The sequence below is a fragment of the Saccopteryx leptura genome, chromosome 1, assembly GCF_036850995.1.
Source record: "Saccopteryx leptura isolate mSacLep1 chromosome 1, mSacLep1_pri_phased_curated, whole genome shotgun sequence".
Taxonomy (NCBI): domain Eukaryota; kingdom Metazoa; phylum Chordata; class Mammalia; order Chiroptera; family Emballonuridae; genus Saccopteryx; species Saccopteryx leptura.
This window is the reverse complement of record NC_089503.1, coordinates 162,467,083-162,486,035: the sequence shown is the minus strand read 5'-3', so window position 1 is coordinate 162,486,035 and position 18,953 is coordinate 162,467,083. Positions and strand designations below refer to the sequence as shown.

At 57.3% G+C, this 18,953-nt stretch overlaps 1 protein-coding gene across 2 annotated transcripts in view; it reads right to left on the bottom strand.

Moving 5' to 3' along the window:
• SYT2 (synaptotagmin 2) overlaps positions 1–18,953 on the bottom strand; it is a 62,404-nt gene that overhangs the window by 9,531 nt on the left and 33,920 nt on the right. For both annotated transcript variants that reach the window (XM_066379395.1, XM_066379386.1), the window contains exons 2-5: positions 2,592–2,786; positions 1,607–1,773; positions 512–628; positions 96–263 (exon numbers count right to left, since the gene is read on the bottom strand). In XM_066379395.1, coding sequence (XP_066235492.1) covers positions 96–263; positions 512–628; positions 1,607–1,773; positions 2,592–2,769 — 630 coding nt within the window. In that variant the 5' untranslated portion in view covers positions 2,770–2,786. The remainder of the gene's footprint in view (positions 1–95; positions 264–511; positions 629–1,606; positions 1,774–2,591; positions 2,787–18,953) is intronic.

The window sequence follows — 18,953 nt, the reverse complement described above, 5'->3', positions numbered from 1 at the left end:
GGCCTAAGCCATGGCTAAGGAGCAAGGGGAGGTGTGTAGAAAGCAGGCAGGGCTGGGACCAGGATGGAGCTGCACCGTCCTCCAGCCCTTGTCACCTTGAAGGTGAAGGTTTCATTGAAGGCGGGGTTTAGCGTCTTCCGATGGACTTTGGTCTCGTACTTCTTCTTCTTGTCTGGAAGGAGGAAGACTTTGACGTAAGGGTCTGAGGTGCCTCCCATGTCCAGGGCGGGCAGTTCTGCAGCCTGAAGAACGCCGACGGTGAGCTGTGGAGACAGCAAGGCCAGCCTGAGTCTCAGGACCATTCCAGCACCAGCCGCCCACCCAGACGCCAACAGCTGGGGTCAGGGGCATGGGGAGTGCAGGTGCTGAAGTGACACCAGGGTCACCGAAGTTAAAGGGCTCACGGCTCAGCAGGTCAACAGAGAGCAGCCAAGCCCTCTGGTTCCAGCCTGCCCCTCCGTGAAACGGGGACAGGATCTGTTCCCTCTTGCCACCTCCAGCTGCCACACACCTGGTTGGCCTGGAAATCGTAGTCCAGGGAGAACTGCAGCTTGCCCAGGTTCTCTGGCTCCTTCTCCTCCTCTCCTTCCCCCTCCCCCTCCGTCAGGCCGGTCTCTTCATCATCATCCTGTAGGGGCTGTGGAGAGAGGGACAGAGTTAGAAGAGAACAGAGCAGCTGGGCTCAGCGCAGGGGCAGTGGGCAGCAGACCCTGGCTCAGAGCTGGGTGGGGTGGGGGAGGATAGGGGACTGTGGGGTGGTCAGTCCCCCACAGCCTTACCCTGTGCCTCTCCCTGCATGGCACAGCACTTCCCTTGTTGGTCCCCCCAATACTTCCCAACCTGAGCAAGACATACCAGGTGTGCGGTCCAGGCGTTCAGGAGCAGTGGGAGTCCACGGAGGGGAGAAGAGAAGGGAACGTGGTTAAGAGACAATCAACTCAGACAAGCCCTGAGTTCACAGCCCCTGGGGACACCAGGCTGGACCATGTCTGAAGCATTCTTGGAGCCTCCTCCCCCACATATGTAGGCACATGCACATGTTTACATGCATGTGCACACAAACATGCAAAAGTGTTTTGCTCCCTGGCTGAGTTCTGAGGTCAGACCCTCCCTCCACTGTCTACCCTCCACCCAGGTTGACTGTGAGCAGAACAGTCCCCCACCCCACTCCTTGGAGTGAAAATGAGGCCCACAGGGGTCTCTGCAAACTTCAAAGGGGAAAGTTAGGTTTGTGAGGGAAGCTTGCAGGCTGACCAACCCCAAAGCACAGGGACTAGAGATAGGTGGGACATGGCCTCGTCCTAATGTCTCGATCAAGTCCCTGCCCCACCACCTAGCTGGAGGCTTGTCCTGCAGTCCCTATGGCAGAAACCACAGTCCCCCCCCATGATGGGGGGGTGAGGGTATCTCTCCAACATGTTGTCCCAAGAGCCCCTTCTATGATCAATGCATTGTCTGACCCTCTGCCCTTTCAAAGACAGGTTTTAACAGGTCCCCTCCCACGAGCAGGGGGCAGACAGGTAAACCTGCAGGTGTAGCCAGCGAGGGCCAGGCACACTCTGGGGAGGCCCCGGGCAGCTGCTGGCCCGTCACCCGCCAGCCCTACCTGCCCGCCCTTCATGTCCTTCATGTTCATGGCGTTCTTGGCACCCTTGCCCTTCTCCTTCTTGTTCTTCTTCTTCCGGCAGAGGCACTTCTTGCAGATGCAGAAGCAGCAGGTGAGGATCAGCAGGCCAGCCACCACAGCGATGGCGATCAGGGCCCAGGGTGGCACTGCCCACGGAGAGCCAGGGTCAGCGGTGCTCGGCTCTGGTGGGCACTGTGCCCCTGCCACCCCACCCCACACTGTGTGACAGCATGCCCTGAGCAGTCTGCAGGTAAGCTACAGGTGCTTCACCTGCCCTCTCCTGGGCACCTGGCCCACCGCCCCATGGACACGCCCGCCGACATTGAGATGGCACCCGGCTGAACAGCAGGACTGTGAACTGGGCTCTATGTGTCTGACCTACAGAGACCTGGTCACACTGCAGAGGATGAGACCATTCTTCTCAGACAGGGTGGGAAGAGCCCAGACCCTGGACTGCTGTCCGTGGTCCGGAGCCACCACCCCTGCTTTGGTGCTACTCCCCTGGGCAGGGCCTCTGTGTTTCCCACACAGACGGTCCGCCAGGAATTCAGAAGGTGGGGGTACCATAAGGTGTCAAATGCCCATCACTATGTGTACACCTGAAACTAATATAACCCAATATGATCTACCAACTACACTTAAATAAATATATATATTTAACAAAAGCAGTGGGGCTTTGGTTTATCTTCCAAAGTAACTCCAGCATGTGACTGGAAGACCTGAATAGTGACTTCTGTTTTATGATTTTTCGTCTTCTTGTGGTTTCACCTTTTGACAGTTTTCTAAACTGTATAAGAACTTTTTTTCCCTGGAGGTTGGGCCATATATACCCCCTGACCCCTTCAGTAAGCCAATCCACATCCTCCATCCCTGAGGGGCTCCCCAATAATCCAGCCCAAACCCCAGTTTAGGAAAAAACCCCAGACAATCCTGCCCCTGTGCCCCCTTGTCAGGGGACACTCACAGGGGATCTTGTTCATCTCATTGAAGAACTTCTCCTTCAGTTTCGCAAACATGTCTTCCTTGCTTTCTCCAGCACCTCCACTCTCAGTGGTGTTGTCCACAGGACCGACAGGCATTGTGGCCGTGGTGGTGGCAGGAGCCACCATGGGTTCCTGGTTCCTCTTGAAGATGTTCCTCATGGCGGCAGCAGGGACGGCTGCAGATGAGAGGAAGGGGCCAGATGAACATCACAGGGGTCCCCTCCCTGTCTGTTCCCAGCCCAGTAGGCAAAGTGGCCTGTTGTAAAATAGTAGGTCCTTATCCCCTTCCAGAACCGCATCCTCGCCCACTAACTGGAGCCTTGACACCTGCTGTTCCCTGTGCCGCACATTCACGGCTTCAGCTCAGTGAGGCCCCTATGACCCCCAGCATCTCCTCCCCCAAGATTTACTCTTCTCCACAGCACTTGTCAACAGCACACCATCTCCCCTTCACTAGAATTTAAGATCCTTAAATACAGGGACTTTTCGCCATCACGTAGTCAGTGGCCCTGAGGAAACAACCCACTCCAGGGTAACCAGGAGTTGGAAAGTCTTTCTGGTGTCTAACTTCAATCTCTCCTGCTGCAATGACCCATTTCCCTTCTCTTGCATCTAAGCTGAGCTCAGCAAATCCCAGGCCCTCTGAGAGGAGGCTGGGCAGAGGGCTGAGGCGCACAGCCTGATGGCCAGGTGTTGCCCTGGTTCCACTGCTCAGCCTGTTGGCCTCCTGGGCATACGCATCCCCAGGTGAGGGTTAGCCCTCCTGCCCTGCTGGCTACAACCCTCAGCACTGCACATCCATACGAGGTTCTCTTTGAACCTAGATGCCAGGTGTGGATATTTTTGTTTTCTAACCCTAACCCCTAGCCCCTAATCCCTAACCCTACAGGTGTGGATATTTTTAACAAAATCCTGGAGAGTGACAAGTTGGGGAACCTACAGACAATGCAGAACAAAGCCTTGAGTAAAAATGAGGAAACTGAGGCCCCAGAGGGATGTGGGTCCCGTCATAGTACACAAGTAACCCGCTGAATGGTGGCACAGCCATCCCACCCTTGGTAGCCCCAGTGAGCCCCAGGGACGCCCCTGTGCCACCCCAGTAGGACCACAGCAGAACCAAGAGAGAGTGTGATCCCTGCCGCACAGTGTGCTCAATGGGGGAGGGGGGGAACTGATTCTGCAGCTGGCCAGCAAGCAGCCTGGGGGCTCCCTCTGACCCCATGCCTCTCCCCAATCAGAACCCTGGGCTTTCACTAGGTGCCCCACTGCCCAGCACCCACAGGGTCTCCCACACCTGCAGGCAGGGTCTTCCAGAGCTAGGCACCAGGATGCTTGGGCACAGGCTGGGAAGTGTGGGTACCCTGAGTGGGGACACATGGAAGCCCAGGGACCAGCAGGTCCTGGGCTGCCTGCTGCAGGCTATGGGAAGTGGGGGATGCACAGTTGGGCCCCAGAGGTCTGTCCCCAAGAAGGTCATGAGATCCTGGGGGCCTGGGTGTGTGCCAACTATGAAAGGGGGGTGGGCAGTGTGGGGCACTGTCATGGTCATTGTCTAAGGGGGCTAGGGAAGCACTGAGGGATCGAATTCTGGGGTTTAGTGGGAATTGTGAGACACAAACCAATGGTCGCTGTTCTGCCACAGGTGAGTCACACGGGGAGGCCCAGCCGAAGGGATGCAGCCTGTGTCCGTTGCTCCCAGACCTGGGAGCAGGCCCTGGGGAAAAGACGCCATTCACTCCGACAAGATGCCCATTAGCACCAATGCCTCTGACAGGTTGTAGTGTCCAGGAACTAAAGTGGGTCAAGCAAGTCCCGGGGGCACAATTATATTCCCCAAAAAAGCCAAATTCCTCCCCTGATCAGGGGCAGGAACAGGAAACAGGCAGGAGGGCAGCTGTGTCCTCAAACTGGCTGCAGGCTGGAAGAGGGAGATGTGGGGAAATTCCAAATTGGACGATCCCAGCATGGAATTCTACCTGGGTCCATCAGGAGAAGGAGCCGGGAAATGACAGGAGAAGCCAGGTGACAGATTAGCACCATTCCTCCAGGTCAGATGACCTGGCTGCCAGTCTCTGCTCTGCTCTGTTAGCCATGTGAGCACGGACAGGTGGCTTAGCCACCGGTAAAGTGAGCATGAGAATGGGACCTGCCTCATGAGGTCATGGAGCCCAGGAACAATGTAGGTCAAGTGAGACATTATGCCTACGACCCATCCTGAGGGGCCCGACCAGGATGCATGTGGGGGGCTCCCACAAGCAGAAGTGGGTGGGCCTTTCCTAATGGACCATAAGCTTGAGACTCGTGCTGGGGGGCTGCAGGACTCTGCCCTGGCAGCTGGGCATCTCCTAATAAACGTCTAGCCCCACCCCCTGAGGCCCAACTCTGGACCAGTCTCCTCTCTGAGGCTCTGCCCACCAGTGGCCTCGCACTGTCCAGCTTGTTCTCCCAGGGCCTGGTGTCCATCACTCAGCACTGCAGCCTCCCGGGTGGGGGCTGCTGGGGTTCCGTTTGGCTTGCTCTCATTTCCAAGTTCTTGTGCCAGAGTCTGACCACGTCCTCCTCCAGCCACTGCCCTGTTCTGCAGGTGACAAACCAGATGCCATGAGGCAAGGTCACCCAGACTCACAAGGACAGCCAGGTGGAACCCTAGCCATCCAGGGGGCGGGTGTTTCCAGGAGGAGGTGCTGCTGGGCTGTGGCTTGGGGAGTCAGCACAGGTGGGGGGCTGGAGAACAGTCACCTGAGGACAGTATGCAGGCAGAAGGAACCAGAGGGGAAAACATCAACATTTAAATGATTCACAGAGAAAGAGGAGGGTGAGGGACAGTCGGCTGGGAGAAGAGGCAAGTGAGGACGGCCGTCTGTGGTGACAGAGGCCAGAGATGGCCTCTGCACAGGACACACGCCAATAAGCTATGCACTTGCTGAGCCTCAGTTACACACCAACCAAAAGGAAAAACAAGTCTGCAGGAGTCTGACCCCACACTGCGCTGCCAACCTGCTTCCCCGGGTGCACAGGGGCTCCTGCTGGGGGACCCTGGGGCCAAAGCACAAAGGACCAGGGAGCAGCACTCTGGGGAGGCTTCCTGGAAGAGGAGCACTAAGCAGAGAGTGGTGGGCAACGGGACAGGCCCAGAAGGAGCTGGCAGGTTCAGGCAGGAGACGGAGCCAAGTGAAAAGAAACCCATGCTCTGAGGTTCATCAGAGGAAAAGGTGGGTGTGGGAGGCATCATGGCAGGCAGTGGGCTGGGGCCCGAGATTCCGGTTTATCATCCTAGAGGCAGGAACAGCTAAACCTGGCGACGCTGTATCCACCACCAGTGGAAGGAAGGCTGCTTGGCGGTCATCGGTCTCTCAGGGTGAGCTTGGAGCCTCAGCCCATGGAAGTGGGCACCTGTCCCATTGATGAAAAGACTGAGTTCCCGAAGAAAGAGCTTACAGGTGTTCCTGCTTGGCCAAAGGATTGGTAGGACAGGGATGACACCTGCCCTAGAGGGTCTAGCTCACAGCGCACCTGCCCAGTCAGAGCACATGGTGTTCCTGGGCCTGGGGACTCCTCAGAGCCCTTCACCCCTTCCTTATCAGATGACAGTGCAGGCTTTGTGACGAGACAGCCTTTGCTCAAAACCTGCCCCTGCTACCTGCCAGCCTGCTGACCTTGGGGAAGTCCCTCCCCGTCCTGGACTTGTTTCCTGGTCCATAAAACAGACACACTACTGGTTCCCACCCCACGGGGCCAAGTGCACTGTCCTCTGTGGGGCATGCTCACAGGTGGGTGCTCTGGCCAGCAGGTTCTGGAAGCAGCAAAGGTCACAGACCGTGGTGCACAGGGCAGGAGGCACCGCCTGGCTGTGGCTGCACCCCCGGTGCTGCTAGGTCAGTTCTGCAGAACCCAGAGAACACTCTGACTGCACAAGGTGGGGCACTGAGCAGGGCAGCCACTGCTCAGAGACTCATGCGTGCTCAGCACTTCCCTACAAATGGTCTGGAACCAGGAAGAAGGGCCAAGCGTCAGAAGCCAGCTGCACCATTGATGGTGTGAGGGCTGCAGAGACGGCAGACAGATGTGGGAGCCAGCGGAGCACAGGGTGCGTGGTGGGGTGACCCTTTCCAGGCTTAGGTCACAGGAGGGGCCCTCCTCCACCCTGACCTGTCTGCCCACCTGGCCTGTGCACACACTGAGCAGGCAGTGTGACAGCGCAAAGAGACCCGAGGCCCTGGGTGTCCACCTGGGCTTGGCTGCTGGGCAGCAGCATGGAACCCACATGCGGGTGATTACCCATCCTGAAGAACAAAAGACAGGCCCAGAGGAGAGAATGTGCTTTCCCATCTGTGAGTCAGAGCTGGAACCCACCACACCAGCACATCACCTGCTGAGCCACAGGACCTGGCCACCCCTTTATGTTGCAAGGAAAACTTGACATTCTGGGGGGACTGAACTGAGGCTCAAGGGGAGCCAGGAAGTCCCAGAAAGGCCACACAGCAGGTTGGACAGAGACATGCAGGGTGTCTGCCCAGCTCCCACAGATTCCAGCCAGGCGGCAGCTGGGGACGGGCTGCCCCTGTGCCTCCTGGAACCTCCCGTGTGGCAGCTCCCTGTGACAGGCAGGCTATTGGGGCTCAGGCCTGGCTGTGCCGCTGACTGCCCTAGACAAGCAGTTCCCCATCTCTGAGCCTCTGCTCCCCGTTCTGCAACATGGGGACAACAGCCCCACCGTGTGGCGTGTAGTGGTCACTACAGATGACCCAGGTAACCACTAAGAACCCGGCCCAACAAGAGCTGGCTTTACAAGCACACATCCCCCTCGACCCGACTGATCTCCACACCCAAGAGGAAGGAAAATGTGTCTTCCCAAACACTTTATGTGAGTGTTCAGAGCAGCTTCACTCACGACAGCCAAAACCAACCTGAGGGTCCGTCAACTGACCACTGAATAAATGAACCGTGGTGCCTCCACACAGCGACACAGAGAGTCGTGGTACTGACACACACTAGCAGCACAGACGACCCTCAAGAACAATGACACATGTGAAGGGGCCTGGCACAGAACAACATGGCGTGGGACTGCATTTACAGGAAATGTCAGAGCAGACAAATTAGAGACAAAAAGTTCATTATCCACTGGTGAGGGCGTGAGAAGAGTTAGAAGAGGGAAGACTGCTCTTGTGTGCAGCGTGGGGGGCAGGGTTGTCCTGAAATTAAATGGGGGTGATGGCTGCAGGGCTCTGTGGTTATACCACCGAATTCATGTAAATGTATGAACTGTAGGGTAAGTGAATTATATCTCAATAAAGCTCTTTAAAAAGAAATATAGCCTGACCTGTGGTGGCGCAGTGGATAAAGCGTCGACCTGGAAATGCTGAGGTTGCCGGTTTGAAACCCTGGGCTTGCCAGGTCAAGGCACATATGGGAGTTGATGCTTTCTGCTCCTCCCCCCTTCTCTCTCTATCTCTCCTCTCTCTCTCTCTCCCTCTCTCTCTCCTTTCTAAAATGAATAAATAAAATAAAAATTAAAAAAAAAAAGAAATATAGAGACACCCCTGTAACATAAAGAGTATCAATAACAGTTCAGAGACCAGGCTCGTGAGGTTCGGAGAGATCTAGTCACTGCCCAAAGTCTGACTCTTCAGCCTTAGGATCTGACCTTGGACTTCATGTGGTGCAACTCCAAGGCCAGGACTCCCTCTTGATGCTTCTCCTAAGACCTAATCCCGGCTGCGCTCAGACCAGTCTGCAGTTGAATATGTTTGGGAAAGCCTCAGCCCTCCCACAGGGAGGAAACTCAGGGCATTCTCCCCGCTACCTATTCCAAGTCCTTCCACCTTCTGAGCAAAGATGTCCAGGGAAGTTGGAGGCCCAGGTCAAGGTCATAGGATACAGGCACTGGACCAGAATCCTACATGTCTAGTCGTTTCCCAGAGCTTCCTTCAGGGGGCTTGGGGAGAGGTACAGGGGGGATGCATTGGACTCTAGCGCATGGCTGACCCTGGAGGTGACCTTGGCAAAACAACCTCAGCTCTGGGGCTCTTGGTCATGTGATATTTGGGGAAAGGTTCTGAGGGTTCCCGAGGTGGTATGTCCAGGCACTGAATCCTCTGACATAGAGTCGCCTCCCTGGTCCACACCTGCCACTCAGATGACCAGCAGGAGGGCCATGGGGTGTGGCGTCATGGCTGGGGCACCTGCAGCTGGTGTCCCTGTGGTCCCTGGCAGAGAACTTTGGTGACTATATCTGAGAACCGTGACCTAATCAACTCAACACTGTCAGCAGGTCAGTAGGATGTGGATCAGACCCACGGTCCTCCTCCCCACCCCCTCTCTGGCCTGGGTGGTCACTCTGTCTATCTGGTCTCCAAGGCCAGCCAGCCCCCAGATCAATCTGGGAGCCCTAGGACCAGCTTTAGTCTTGGGTGGCAGCCCTGACCTCTAGACACATAACAATGGCTGGTTCTTTCCCTGGAGTGAAGACAGTGCGATGGACCCACGGCCACAGCCACAGCATCCCACCTGGAGGGCTCACCAGAGCGGTGCCCACAGCAGGAAGTCCTTCCTCAGAGCTCACCTGAACATCCCTCCTGCAGGGTAGCCTGGACCTTCCCAATGCACCTTGGTTAAATCGGAAAGGTGTGATGATTCCACCAGCCAGGCAGCATCACTCACACACACACACACACACACACACACACACACACAGAAAGGCAGCCAGCAGCTGCAGAGGGTTCAGGAATTTCACTTCCATTGAGGAGAGCGGGAGCTTTGGGCCTCCTCCCCTCCCCCACAGCTCCCCACCTCAGAACACAGAGAACAGGGATCAGGATGCTGAGAAGAAACCTGGAAAGATAACAAAACAGAGGCAGAAAAAACCACTCACAGCCTGCCTCAACCTGCCCAGGACTTTCCACGTCCTTTCTGGGCTCAGCCACCCTCCCCCACTTCCCAACAGGGGAGCAAGCCTCCTGCAGCTTATGGGGCCCTGCCCGAGCCTGCCATGGCCCATCTGCTCTAGACATCTGCACAAAGGGCCCACCGGCCTCCTCCAGGAAGCTGGGGACTGGAGACATGGCAGCTCCAACAATAAGGGGGATTTATTAGGAAACAGGGCTGGGGAGCGGGGAGGAGGGGGTGGGAGGGCACAAAGGGTTACTGAATGCAGCAAATCCAAAGGCTCAGTCAGAAGTCAAGAGCTCATGGGGGGATGCTGCAGCCAGCCCTCATCCCAGCCAGACTATTTCCTGTCCTTTGCCTGGGGCAAATATTGGCTTTTTCTCACTCTCCATTGCCAGTGGTGCTAGGAGCAGAGGCAGCCCATCTTCCTCCTCCCAGAGGGCAGTCTGTTGGCTGTCTGCAGGGCGAGGAGAGGAAGAACACAGTGTCCATTTTCACTGGGTTTCTGTTCTCACACTTGGCATCTTGGGACCTCAGATGAGCAGCGTGAGGCCTGAGGAAGGCTCTGGCCAGGTAATGGGGTCTGACTCTGGGCCACCAGGGGGTAGTCCTTTTGTTTTGGGGGGGCCTCAGTGTTCCAGTCTGGCAAGTGAGAATCTCAGTGTCTGACTCAGGAGAGTCCTTCCTATCAGTGACAAGTTGCTGCTGCTGCAGGGGCCTTTTACCTCACAGGCGGACCTCAGAAGAGATGGAAAAACTGCCCAGAGAACGGACAGCGTGCTGAGCTCAGGGTCTCCAAGGGCAGGTGCAGCCCCTTCTCAGGTGCTAACGTGCTGTGTAGTACTGGGCAGGTGTGCCCCTCCCAGAGCCTCAGTGTCCCCATATCAAAACCATCATACCTCAGAGCCCCTTTCCCTGCCTCCTGCTCTGTGGTTCCACACACCCAGCACAGCCCTTTTCTCCAATACAGGGGTCTCAAACTCGCGGCCCGCCGAACAATTTTGTGCGGCCCGCAGACTAATCCACGAAGTTCAAAATATTTTGGATAAAATTAAGTAAGCCTAGGGGCCTACTTGTATTTTTCATTTCTCTAGCATCCTAGCTAGATATTAGCTTAGTTAACAGCAGTTGTGATGCGAACTACAGTTTCTGGTCGTTTTGTGACACTGAGTAAACTGCATGTATGATTGTGCTTGTTGTACTGATTTTTTTTTGTTTTCAACTGCAGGGAGAAAAGTGTTGCGTAACAGTTGCCTTTTGTAGACCTAGTGCGGCCGCTGAACAGCTGTGATCTTGCTCTGCGGCCCACATGCTGAGTTGAGTTTGAGACCCCTGCTCCAAGACCTTGTTGTCTAGTCCTCTCCCTCTCTTCAACATTGGGGCTTGTGAGCCTTCTGTGAGCCTCCAGGCTTTCCTCTGACAGTCTCACACTCAGTTGCAGCCTCTGGTGGCCCAGTGGCCATGCTCCCCTTCCACAGGCCCTGGGATGAGGCCCAGAGCACACAAAGTCCTGCAGCCTGCAGGATAGGACACAGGAAACTGGGGCACTTCCTCGGAAGCCTGCACATAGTGGTGACTGCAGGACTGTGGGCTCTGTCCCCGCCCTTCCTCTAACCTGAGCTGCCCTAAGAAGTAGGTAACATTATTCCCATTTCACAATGAGATAGCTGAGGCTCAGAGAGGTTTGGTATTTGCCCAAAGTCATGGAGCTAATAGGAGAGCACAGGGTGGGAGCCTGGATCTGCCTGCCTGCAAAACCTTTGCTCTTGACCGTCAGCATCCTTGCTGAAAACCAGACGTCATCACACCTCTGCAGGCTGTCGAAGGGCTGTGCCCGAGGGTGGTTTGTGAGGTCCAAGTGATGCCAGCAAACCTGCCCCCCCTCTTCAGCAAAGGCAGAACCAACACGGTTAGAACTGATTTATCTAAACCAACATTTCTTTTGCAAATGAGGAAACTGAGGCTCAGGAGGTATGACCTGCCTAAGGTCACACAGCACACTGCTACCCCTCTGCCCACCCCTCCAGTTCACCCTGTCCCAGATGGCATCCTGGGACCCAGGGAGCCCCCCAAGGCCCAGCTAGTGCCTCTGCTTGGGTGCAGATGGGCCTCGGGCTGCCACTCAGGGGTCCAGCCTCAACCTCAAGGCCTCAGTCAGTTAATTCCTGGAAGGCACAGGGAGCGAGCAAAAGGCAGGCCTTATCCTAACAGCAGAGACCAGAGTGGCAGAGGGTCGGTGGGGGGGAGGTGTGAGACTGTGGCAAAGTGGAGCAGTTTCTTCTTCCCCATGAAGTTACTACTGCAGAATGAGAGAGGGAAAAGGAGACAGAGCCAGACACATAGACAAAGAGGGAGGCAGAGCTGCTGTTCCCACCCTGCAGGGCAGCTTTGTAAACTGCTAGGGAGAACACCCTGCAAGTCTGCAGATCTTCCCGAGGCCCACAGCCACTGTCCCACAGTCCACAATGAGGTGCCAGCTGCCTGCTACCAGCCTTCCCTGTCACTGTCAACGCAGCTGCCACTCACTGGGGAGGCAGGAGCTCAGCATCTACTAAGCATTCTACATAACCCTAAAACACCCTTATGGTTATCATTGCATTTGATAACTAAGCTCAAAACAGTGTCGAGTAACTTGCTCAAGGTCACATAGCTAATACCCAGCAGACCAGGGTCTTAGGACTCACACCAGGGTATGCAGGGCCTGGAACATGGCTCTGTTCATACAGAGCATTTGGTCTCAAATTGTCTTGCTCTGGGGACAGTAGTTTTTTGGGGGGTGCATTGGGAATTCCTGGAGACCACCTGCCCCACCCCCCAGCCAAGCCCACTTTCTGCTACTCAGACCCCAGCCCAGAACCTCAGCCACAGAGTGGCCAGGTGGGATGAGCCCCAGGAGGTTATCTAGTTTGACCCTCTCCATCTCCAGGCGAGGAGAGAAAAACCAGGGCTTGCCCAGGGTCACACAGGGCACAAACAGGAGGCAGAGCCTAGAACTAAACTCGGGCTTCCTGCCTGAATCCAGTGAGAAGACACTGCTTTCTCTCAACTGAAGACACAACAGCCTTCACTCCAGGAGGAAGGCCAGCGTTTCCTGGGGAAGGCTGTGAGGTTGCACAGTGGGAAGCCATGGGCTGTGGTAGTGTAGGTCTTTCTAATGATTTCTTCAGTTGGAAAAAATCTAGTCTGAGGTGGAAGAAGCCCTGCCTAGAACCAGAGGTCAGACTGCATGACCTTGGGAGGCCCTTGACAACCCCCTTTAACCCACAGACTCCTCTGTCCAGAGAGCTCTCCCCAGGGAAGGCTACACCCTGAAGAGGATGGGCATTGCTGGAAGCAGACCCTCACCACCACTGGGGATTCTGAGTGGGATGAGATGGTGAATGAGGGCTTTTTAGGGAAAGGAAACTACAGTTTCCACAGAAGCAGGGTCACAGAAGGAGTGCTGCTGGTCAGGCTGCACCCCATCCCAGCCCTTCCGGAGGTCTCACCTGCACGCTGGGGCCAGCACCTGTCAGAACTTGGAGGGGCTTCAGGTACCATTTATTCCAAGTCCCCATTTTCCAGATGAAGATATTGAGGCCCAGAGGGGTAAATGCGTGTCCAAGGTCATAGGCCAGGTCAGAAGGGAAGCTTCCTGACCCCCCTGGAACACTGCTAGTGCACAGCCCCCACCACCGCCTGCTCTCCTGTCCCCAGGAAGTAGATGCTGAGTTCCAGCAGACTGACTAGCCACCGAAGGCAACAGATTCCTAAGGGCCCAGACTTAAATTAGGAGCGCCGAAGGTTGTTTCATCCAACCACCCTGTCTCCACCTTGTCCCCATTCCTCATCACTAAGCGCCTCCATCACGTTGGAGTTCAGAGTTGTGCAGCAGCTTGTCCAAGGTCACACAGTAAACTGAATAGAGCATGCGCTCTTACTGTCTTGTGGCCCCTTTCCCATCCCCCACCCGTCTCTCCAAGCTCCGCCCCTGGACAGGATCCTAGAGCCCCTGCTCCCTCCAATTCCCCCAACCGCAGCATTTGCTAGAGAACGAGAAAGTTTCGGGGACAGGAAGGGGCAGAAGATGCCACCACCCATCCAATCCCTGGACGGCGGATGGCTGCGGCAGGGCGCGGGACGCGGAGGGGAAGCCGGCTGTACGCATCGCCAGGGTCCCCAACGCGCCCTGCTCTGCGCAAGGGGGCTCGCGAGCACCGCGCTGCGTGGGCCCTCCGGCTCCTCCCCACTGCGGCGGGGACGGAGGAGGTCCCAAGCACCCTGCACCCACTTTCCCCTCATCCCCCACCCCCCACCCCCGCCTTCCCGCGTTCTCAGCCCCCGCGTCGTAGCCTCCCCGATGTCCGCGTGCCAGTGCGATGCCGCAGCCGCCCCTGGCTGCTCTCCGCGCCCGTCCCGGGCTCTGGCGAGGGGAACCCCAGGACCATTCCGGGAGGGACTAATCTGGCAATTTCGACGCGAGTGGACTTCTGGAACCAGTCCCTACCACCCGCTCCGTCTTGCATTTAGTTTATCTGGCTATGAGCTCCAAGCCCAGAAAGTGCGAGTGTCCCAGTCTGGCGACCCTGCCTGCGTCCGCCGGTGCCCAGGCCCTCGGGGTGGCCGCGGCACAGCTCCGCTCTGGACCACGGGCTGCTCTCGCAAGCGTCCCGCCCGACTCCTCTTACCCGGAGCGTCCCGCCGCACTGCGGCCAGAGCTCGTGGACAGCACGAACGGTGGGACGGCCCGGGTCCTTTTGCCCCTTGGTGCCGCGAGCCGCCGCTGCGGCTCCTCCGCCGGCTCCTCGCGCGCGCTTGCTCTGCGGTAGTAACTGCCGGAGCCGCTCCCCCGCCACCAATTGACATGCTCCTCACATCCGCCTGCACACGGTGCGGGGCGGCCCCGCCAGGGTGATCCCCGCCGCAGGAGCCGCCCCCACGCGCCCGGAGCCCCTCTCCAGACCAGGGACGGCCGGTGGGTGGGGAGGGAGGGATGAGGTATGCAGAGGCGCGCGGGCGGGGGAAAGGATACCACCTGGCGCGCCCCTATAGAAGTTTGGGGTGGAGAGGCGAGCTCCGCGCACCCAGAGCCCGCGGGACAATGAGTAGGGGTTCCCGCTCGCTCCTGCGACGCCCTTACAGCACCCGCTGCCCACCGCCTTTACAAGCCTCCTGGGTGCTGGGATCCGCTGGGGGTGGGACCGGTGGGCAGGAGTGAGCAGATTTGCTTCAGGGGATACACAGTTGAAGGTTTCCTGAGTGGGAAAGAAAAGAGGGAGGCAGACAAAGGGCAGAGTCTGGAGGGCCGGGAGGTGGACTTCCTTCTGCCCCAGAGCTCGGACAGCCAGCGGCCCAGCCTCAGGCTCAGAGGGTGCAGTCGAGCTGGCGCCCGGGTTCACCGCCGGCCTCCTGAGGAGCCGAGAAAGCGGGGCGGAGGGGCCCGGGCGTGTGTGGTGGGGAGTGTTGTCTGCACGGGGCCCCGACCTGGCTCCCTGATAGGAGTCCACCACAGGGCTCTGCCGTAGGGACCCAGCCCTCCCACTGCTTTTGTCTTGGGGAAGGCGGGCCCCACCGTCCCCAGCACAGGGAGACCAGGCATTCCCTCCCTCTCGAGGCAGGACAGGGGGACTGCGAACCTGGGTGCCTTTCCTCTGCCTCGACCTCAGTCCCTAGCACCCACCCTTTGAGACCGCAGGACCCCGCCAAGCGTGGAATTTCTGCTGGTGTCAGGCCACCAGCCCCGCCCCTTGCTCGCCTCACCGCCGGCAGCAGCCCCTTTCTGCTGCTCCTGCTCTGTACACTCAGAACCAGGGGCCAAGTTTGGGGTTTGACCCAGGAAGTGACCCTCATGCGTGAGGGTTTGGGAGGACCTCACTCGGGAGCCCCGGAATTTCCCGCCAGCTCTGCGCCCCCTCCCCGTCCCCTCCCGCGGCCACTGCGGCGCTGCGGCAGCGCGGCTCCGTGCTGGGCTGCAGCTCGCTCGTCACAGCCCCGGTCACAGCAAGAGCTGACTCAGGGATTTCCAGGCTGCTAGCCTGTCAGGCAGCGCGCCGCCCGCACACCCCGGCTGGGGGCCGGGGGCCGGGAATGAAACATGAGACCCGCCCACCACCTCCACTCCCACTCCCACTCCTATTCCCCGCCAGTGTTCGGAACGAAAAGGAGCCTGAGGGCCCAGGGCTCAAGGTCAGACACTGGCAGGAGGGCACAGGGACTCCGCCTGTCCGCACCCAGACCCCGCTGCTGGTCTCCCACACTGAGGCTTCCGCCCCTTCCGTCTCCCTGGGGAGAGAAATGCTTCTGAAATCCCCCAACGCTTTAGCGGGGTGGAGGGAGGAAAGGGCGGGAAGTTTGGGATTTCCTGGTGCGGAGGGTCCCAGGACACCACCTCCTGCAGGGAGCTGGAGCTTCCCCTAAAGACTGCAGTGAGTGGGGCTCCAGTGAAGGGGCTGGATGAGACGACCCCGTAGCTCCTCCTCCTAAAACGGACGGAAGATTCCTGAGTCTTCCTCAAAGCTGCCTCCAGTAAAGAGGGTCTAATTACAGAATATGAAGCGTTTCTGCAGGTTTATGTCCACTCCTTCTAAAATTAGCCGTTTAACTATATATAAGCTTCCTGCAGATGCTGGGGAAGGGGGGCAGTAGAGTCAGGGGACATGCGCACAGGCGGCCCGGGTGGGGGGCGGGCGGGCTGGGTTCAGATAGGGAGCTGGAGTGCTGTGGTCCCTTGGGAGGAGGCGGCTGTTTGCTCAGAGCAGCTCAGGCCCCAGAGCCTTTTAAACACTCAGGCAGCAACAAAGCAGAGAAGGACAACCTATCACTTTCGTGGCACAGGAAGCCCCCAAAGACTTCCCAAGATCCCACAGTGAGTTTGGTGCATAGGTCAGGTGTGGAGCTGGGCTTGTGACCCCAGAGCTGACCCCACACACCATATGGGCTAGGTGTATAGCTCTAGCTTCCTCCTCCTCAGGTGCTCCTCCTACCTGTCTTGTCCTTACAGGCTTCCTGTGCCAGCATCTCCAGAGGTGGCTCCTCTCCCCCACCACCCAGTCCTGGCAGGCTGTGCTCTTTCCTGCCACAGAGCCTATGCACAAGCGACCTCCCTGCCGAGGTCACCACGCCTGCTACCTGCCAGTCTCGGGTCCCAGACCCCTCTCCCTTGTGTACCCTGTGCCTCTCTCTATAGCACTTGTCACCCTTGTCATTTCTTGTTCTTATCTTCCCTCCACTGGCTGTAAGCGCCAAGAGGGAAAGGATACCTGTCCAGCTACCACTGGCACAGCGCGCCACAGAGCTCAGTGGCTCTGAGGCTCAGCGTCCTCGAGTCCTGGCACTGCTGCCTGGATGCTGCATGACCTTGGGCAGTTGTGTAACCTCTCTAAGCCTCAGCTTTCTTGCCCATTACAAAGTGGGGATTTCACTTATAAACTAGGGATGATGTACAGAGACCAGTGAGTGGTGTCTTTCCCGGCAAATCCACGTGAGCTCCTGCTGGGAGAGAAACCAGGTCTGAAAAGACGATGGAGAGGAGGTGATCTGCCCCCAGCCTTCTCCTCATGGTGCTATCTCCTCCCTCACCTGCCCACCTCACTTAATGGCTCCTCCAAACCTCGCTTCTCCCCCAGGCTCCTGGGATAACAGAGACCACAGCTCCTTCCTTGTCCCAGGCCATGCACAGATCCTCTGCTCAGTCCGTGTGGCCAGGAGTGAAGCGTGTGGCCAGCATTGGCAGAAGCACAGAGGCCGGGCTCACCCTGCAGTCGGTTCTAGTTCCATGAAAGGCAAATTGGCCTGGGTTAAGGAGAGCCAGAGCAGCGAGGCAGGCTTCTCACTTGGTGACAGAATGCATTGCTCAGGGACAGAGGAGTTGCAGCAGCTTCTGGTCTCTGGCTTGTGTGTACTGGAGGACGGTGATGTCACTCATTAGGAGGGCTCAGTTTGCAGACCCTGTGCCAGACCAGGAAGAAGCCCCAGGAGGCACTTAGGAACAAGGACCTGGCATTCAGGAAGAAGGCTGGGACAGTAGATACACCTTTGGAGTCACTGACTCGTAAATTGTGGGGAAACTTGTTCAGTGGATGTTAATGCCCTAGTCAGTGGCCATGACCAGATCTGATCCCAGGCTATTAGACTCTAATGCCGGTTAGTTCTCTCCACCCAACAGATTCCTACCTGACATCAAAGAAGCTACAGAACACTTCTAAACACTCCTTCCTTTCTTCTGAAATGTTCAGGTGTAAGTTTCTATTTGCATATTATTGTACCCATTTTACAGAATCACAAAGTTGAGGTGCATTTTACAATAAGCTGCACAAGCCGATGATGGAGTCTGCAGTGGTGTCCATCATGGCCAGCCAAGCCTCTTCCAGGTGGAGAGAGAGGCAGGGCTGGAGTCTGGGTGGAGGTGGGGTGGCTCAGGTAAGCCAAGCTGTGACCCTGTCCCCACACGTCTCTGGGCCTCTGTGGGTCCACTGTAGGGATTATTATACATCTCCTCCCTAGGAAGAGGTCCCAGTCTGAGGCTGGGAACCTGGGTTCTGGGTCCTCATAGAGTGTTCAGTCTACTCATGGAGCGAGGAGAAAAAGGGTGTGTTCCCAGACTAGGCTGCCATGTGACCTTGGCTTGGTTCCTTTCTCTGGGGGGACATCTCAGGGCCCTGAAGATCCCATGTCTTTACCAGAAGGGTGAGGCCTTTGGGTGGCCATGGGGCTTCTGGTGCCAAACAGCTTAGGGTCCCTCCCTGCCTCCCACTCCAGGCCCCAAACAGGGGAAACTGTCCGCCTTCTGCCCAGCCACAGCCAAGCTTCCTGGGGAAACTGAGGAGATACTAGTACAAATCACTGAGCGTCTTTCCCCAAATGGTCTTCAGGCCCTGGTGCTTTAGCTGCTGTTTAAATGGATGAGCTAATTAACTTAACTAATTGTTCCTGAGGACTGATATCTTCAGTCAGGTGATCCAAGAAGCACATTCTCCCAAGGGGGCCACTGTGCTGCCTGTATCCCTGACGGACCAGCTCTGTGTGCACATGCCAGCAGTGGGCAGCCACCACATTAGGAGACAGCCCTCCCCACGCACGTTTGAGTCTATGTCCTTACCTTGAACTACTGTCTGTCTCCCTGTGGCTCCCACCCCTGGGGCTGTTCTCAGCTCTGAGAACAGCCCCACAGCCTCCCTGGCCATCCAGTTCAAAGCGCTCTGCCCACTCTTGTTCCAGAGCTTTCCATGGCCCCCACCATCCTGGCCAAACCCTCTGAGCAAGACCCAGTGTGTCTGTGTCCTTGAAACAGGATGTCTAGAGAGGGACTGCTCACCCTAAATATGAGCCAGTCAGTCCAGACTCCAGGGTCAGACCGAGGCAGGGCCAGCCTCAAGCACAGCTCGTCCAAACACACCCCATAAGAGGGGTGCTCACTATGGCCTTCGGGCAACCCATGAGGGCGGTCCCAAAAGCAACCTTTGGAAGAGGTGCCCAGCACC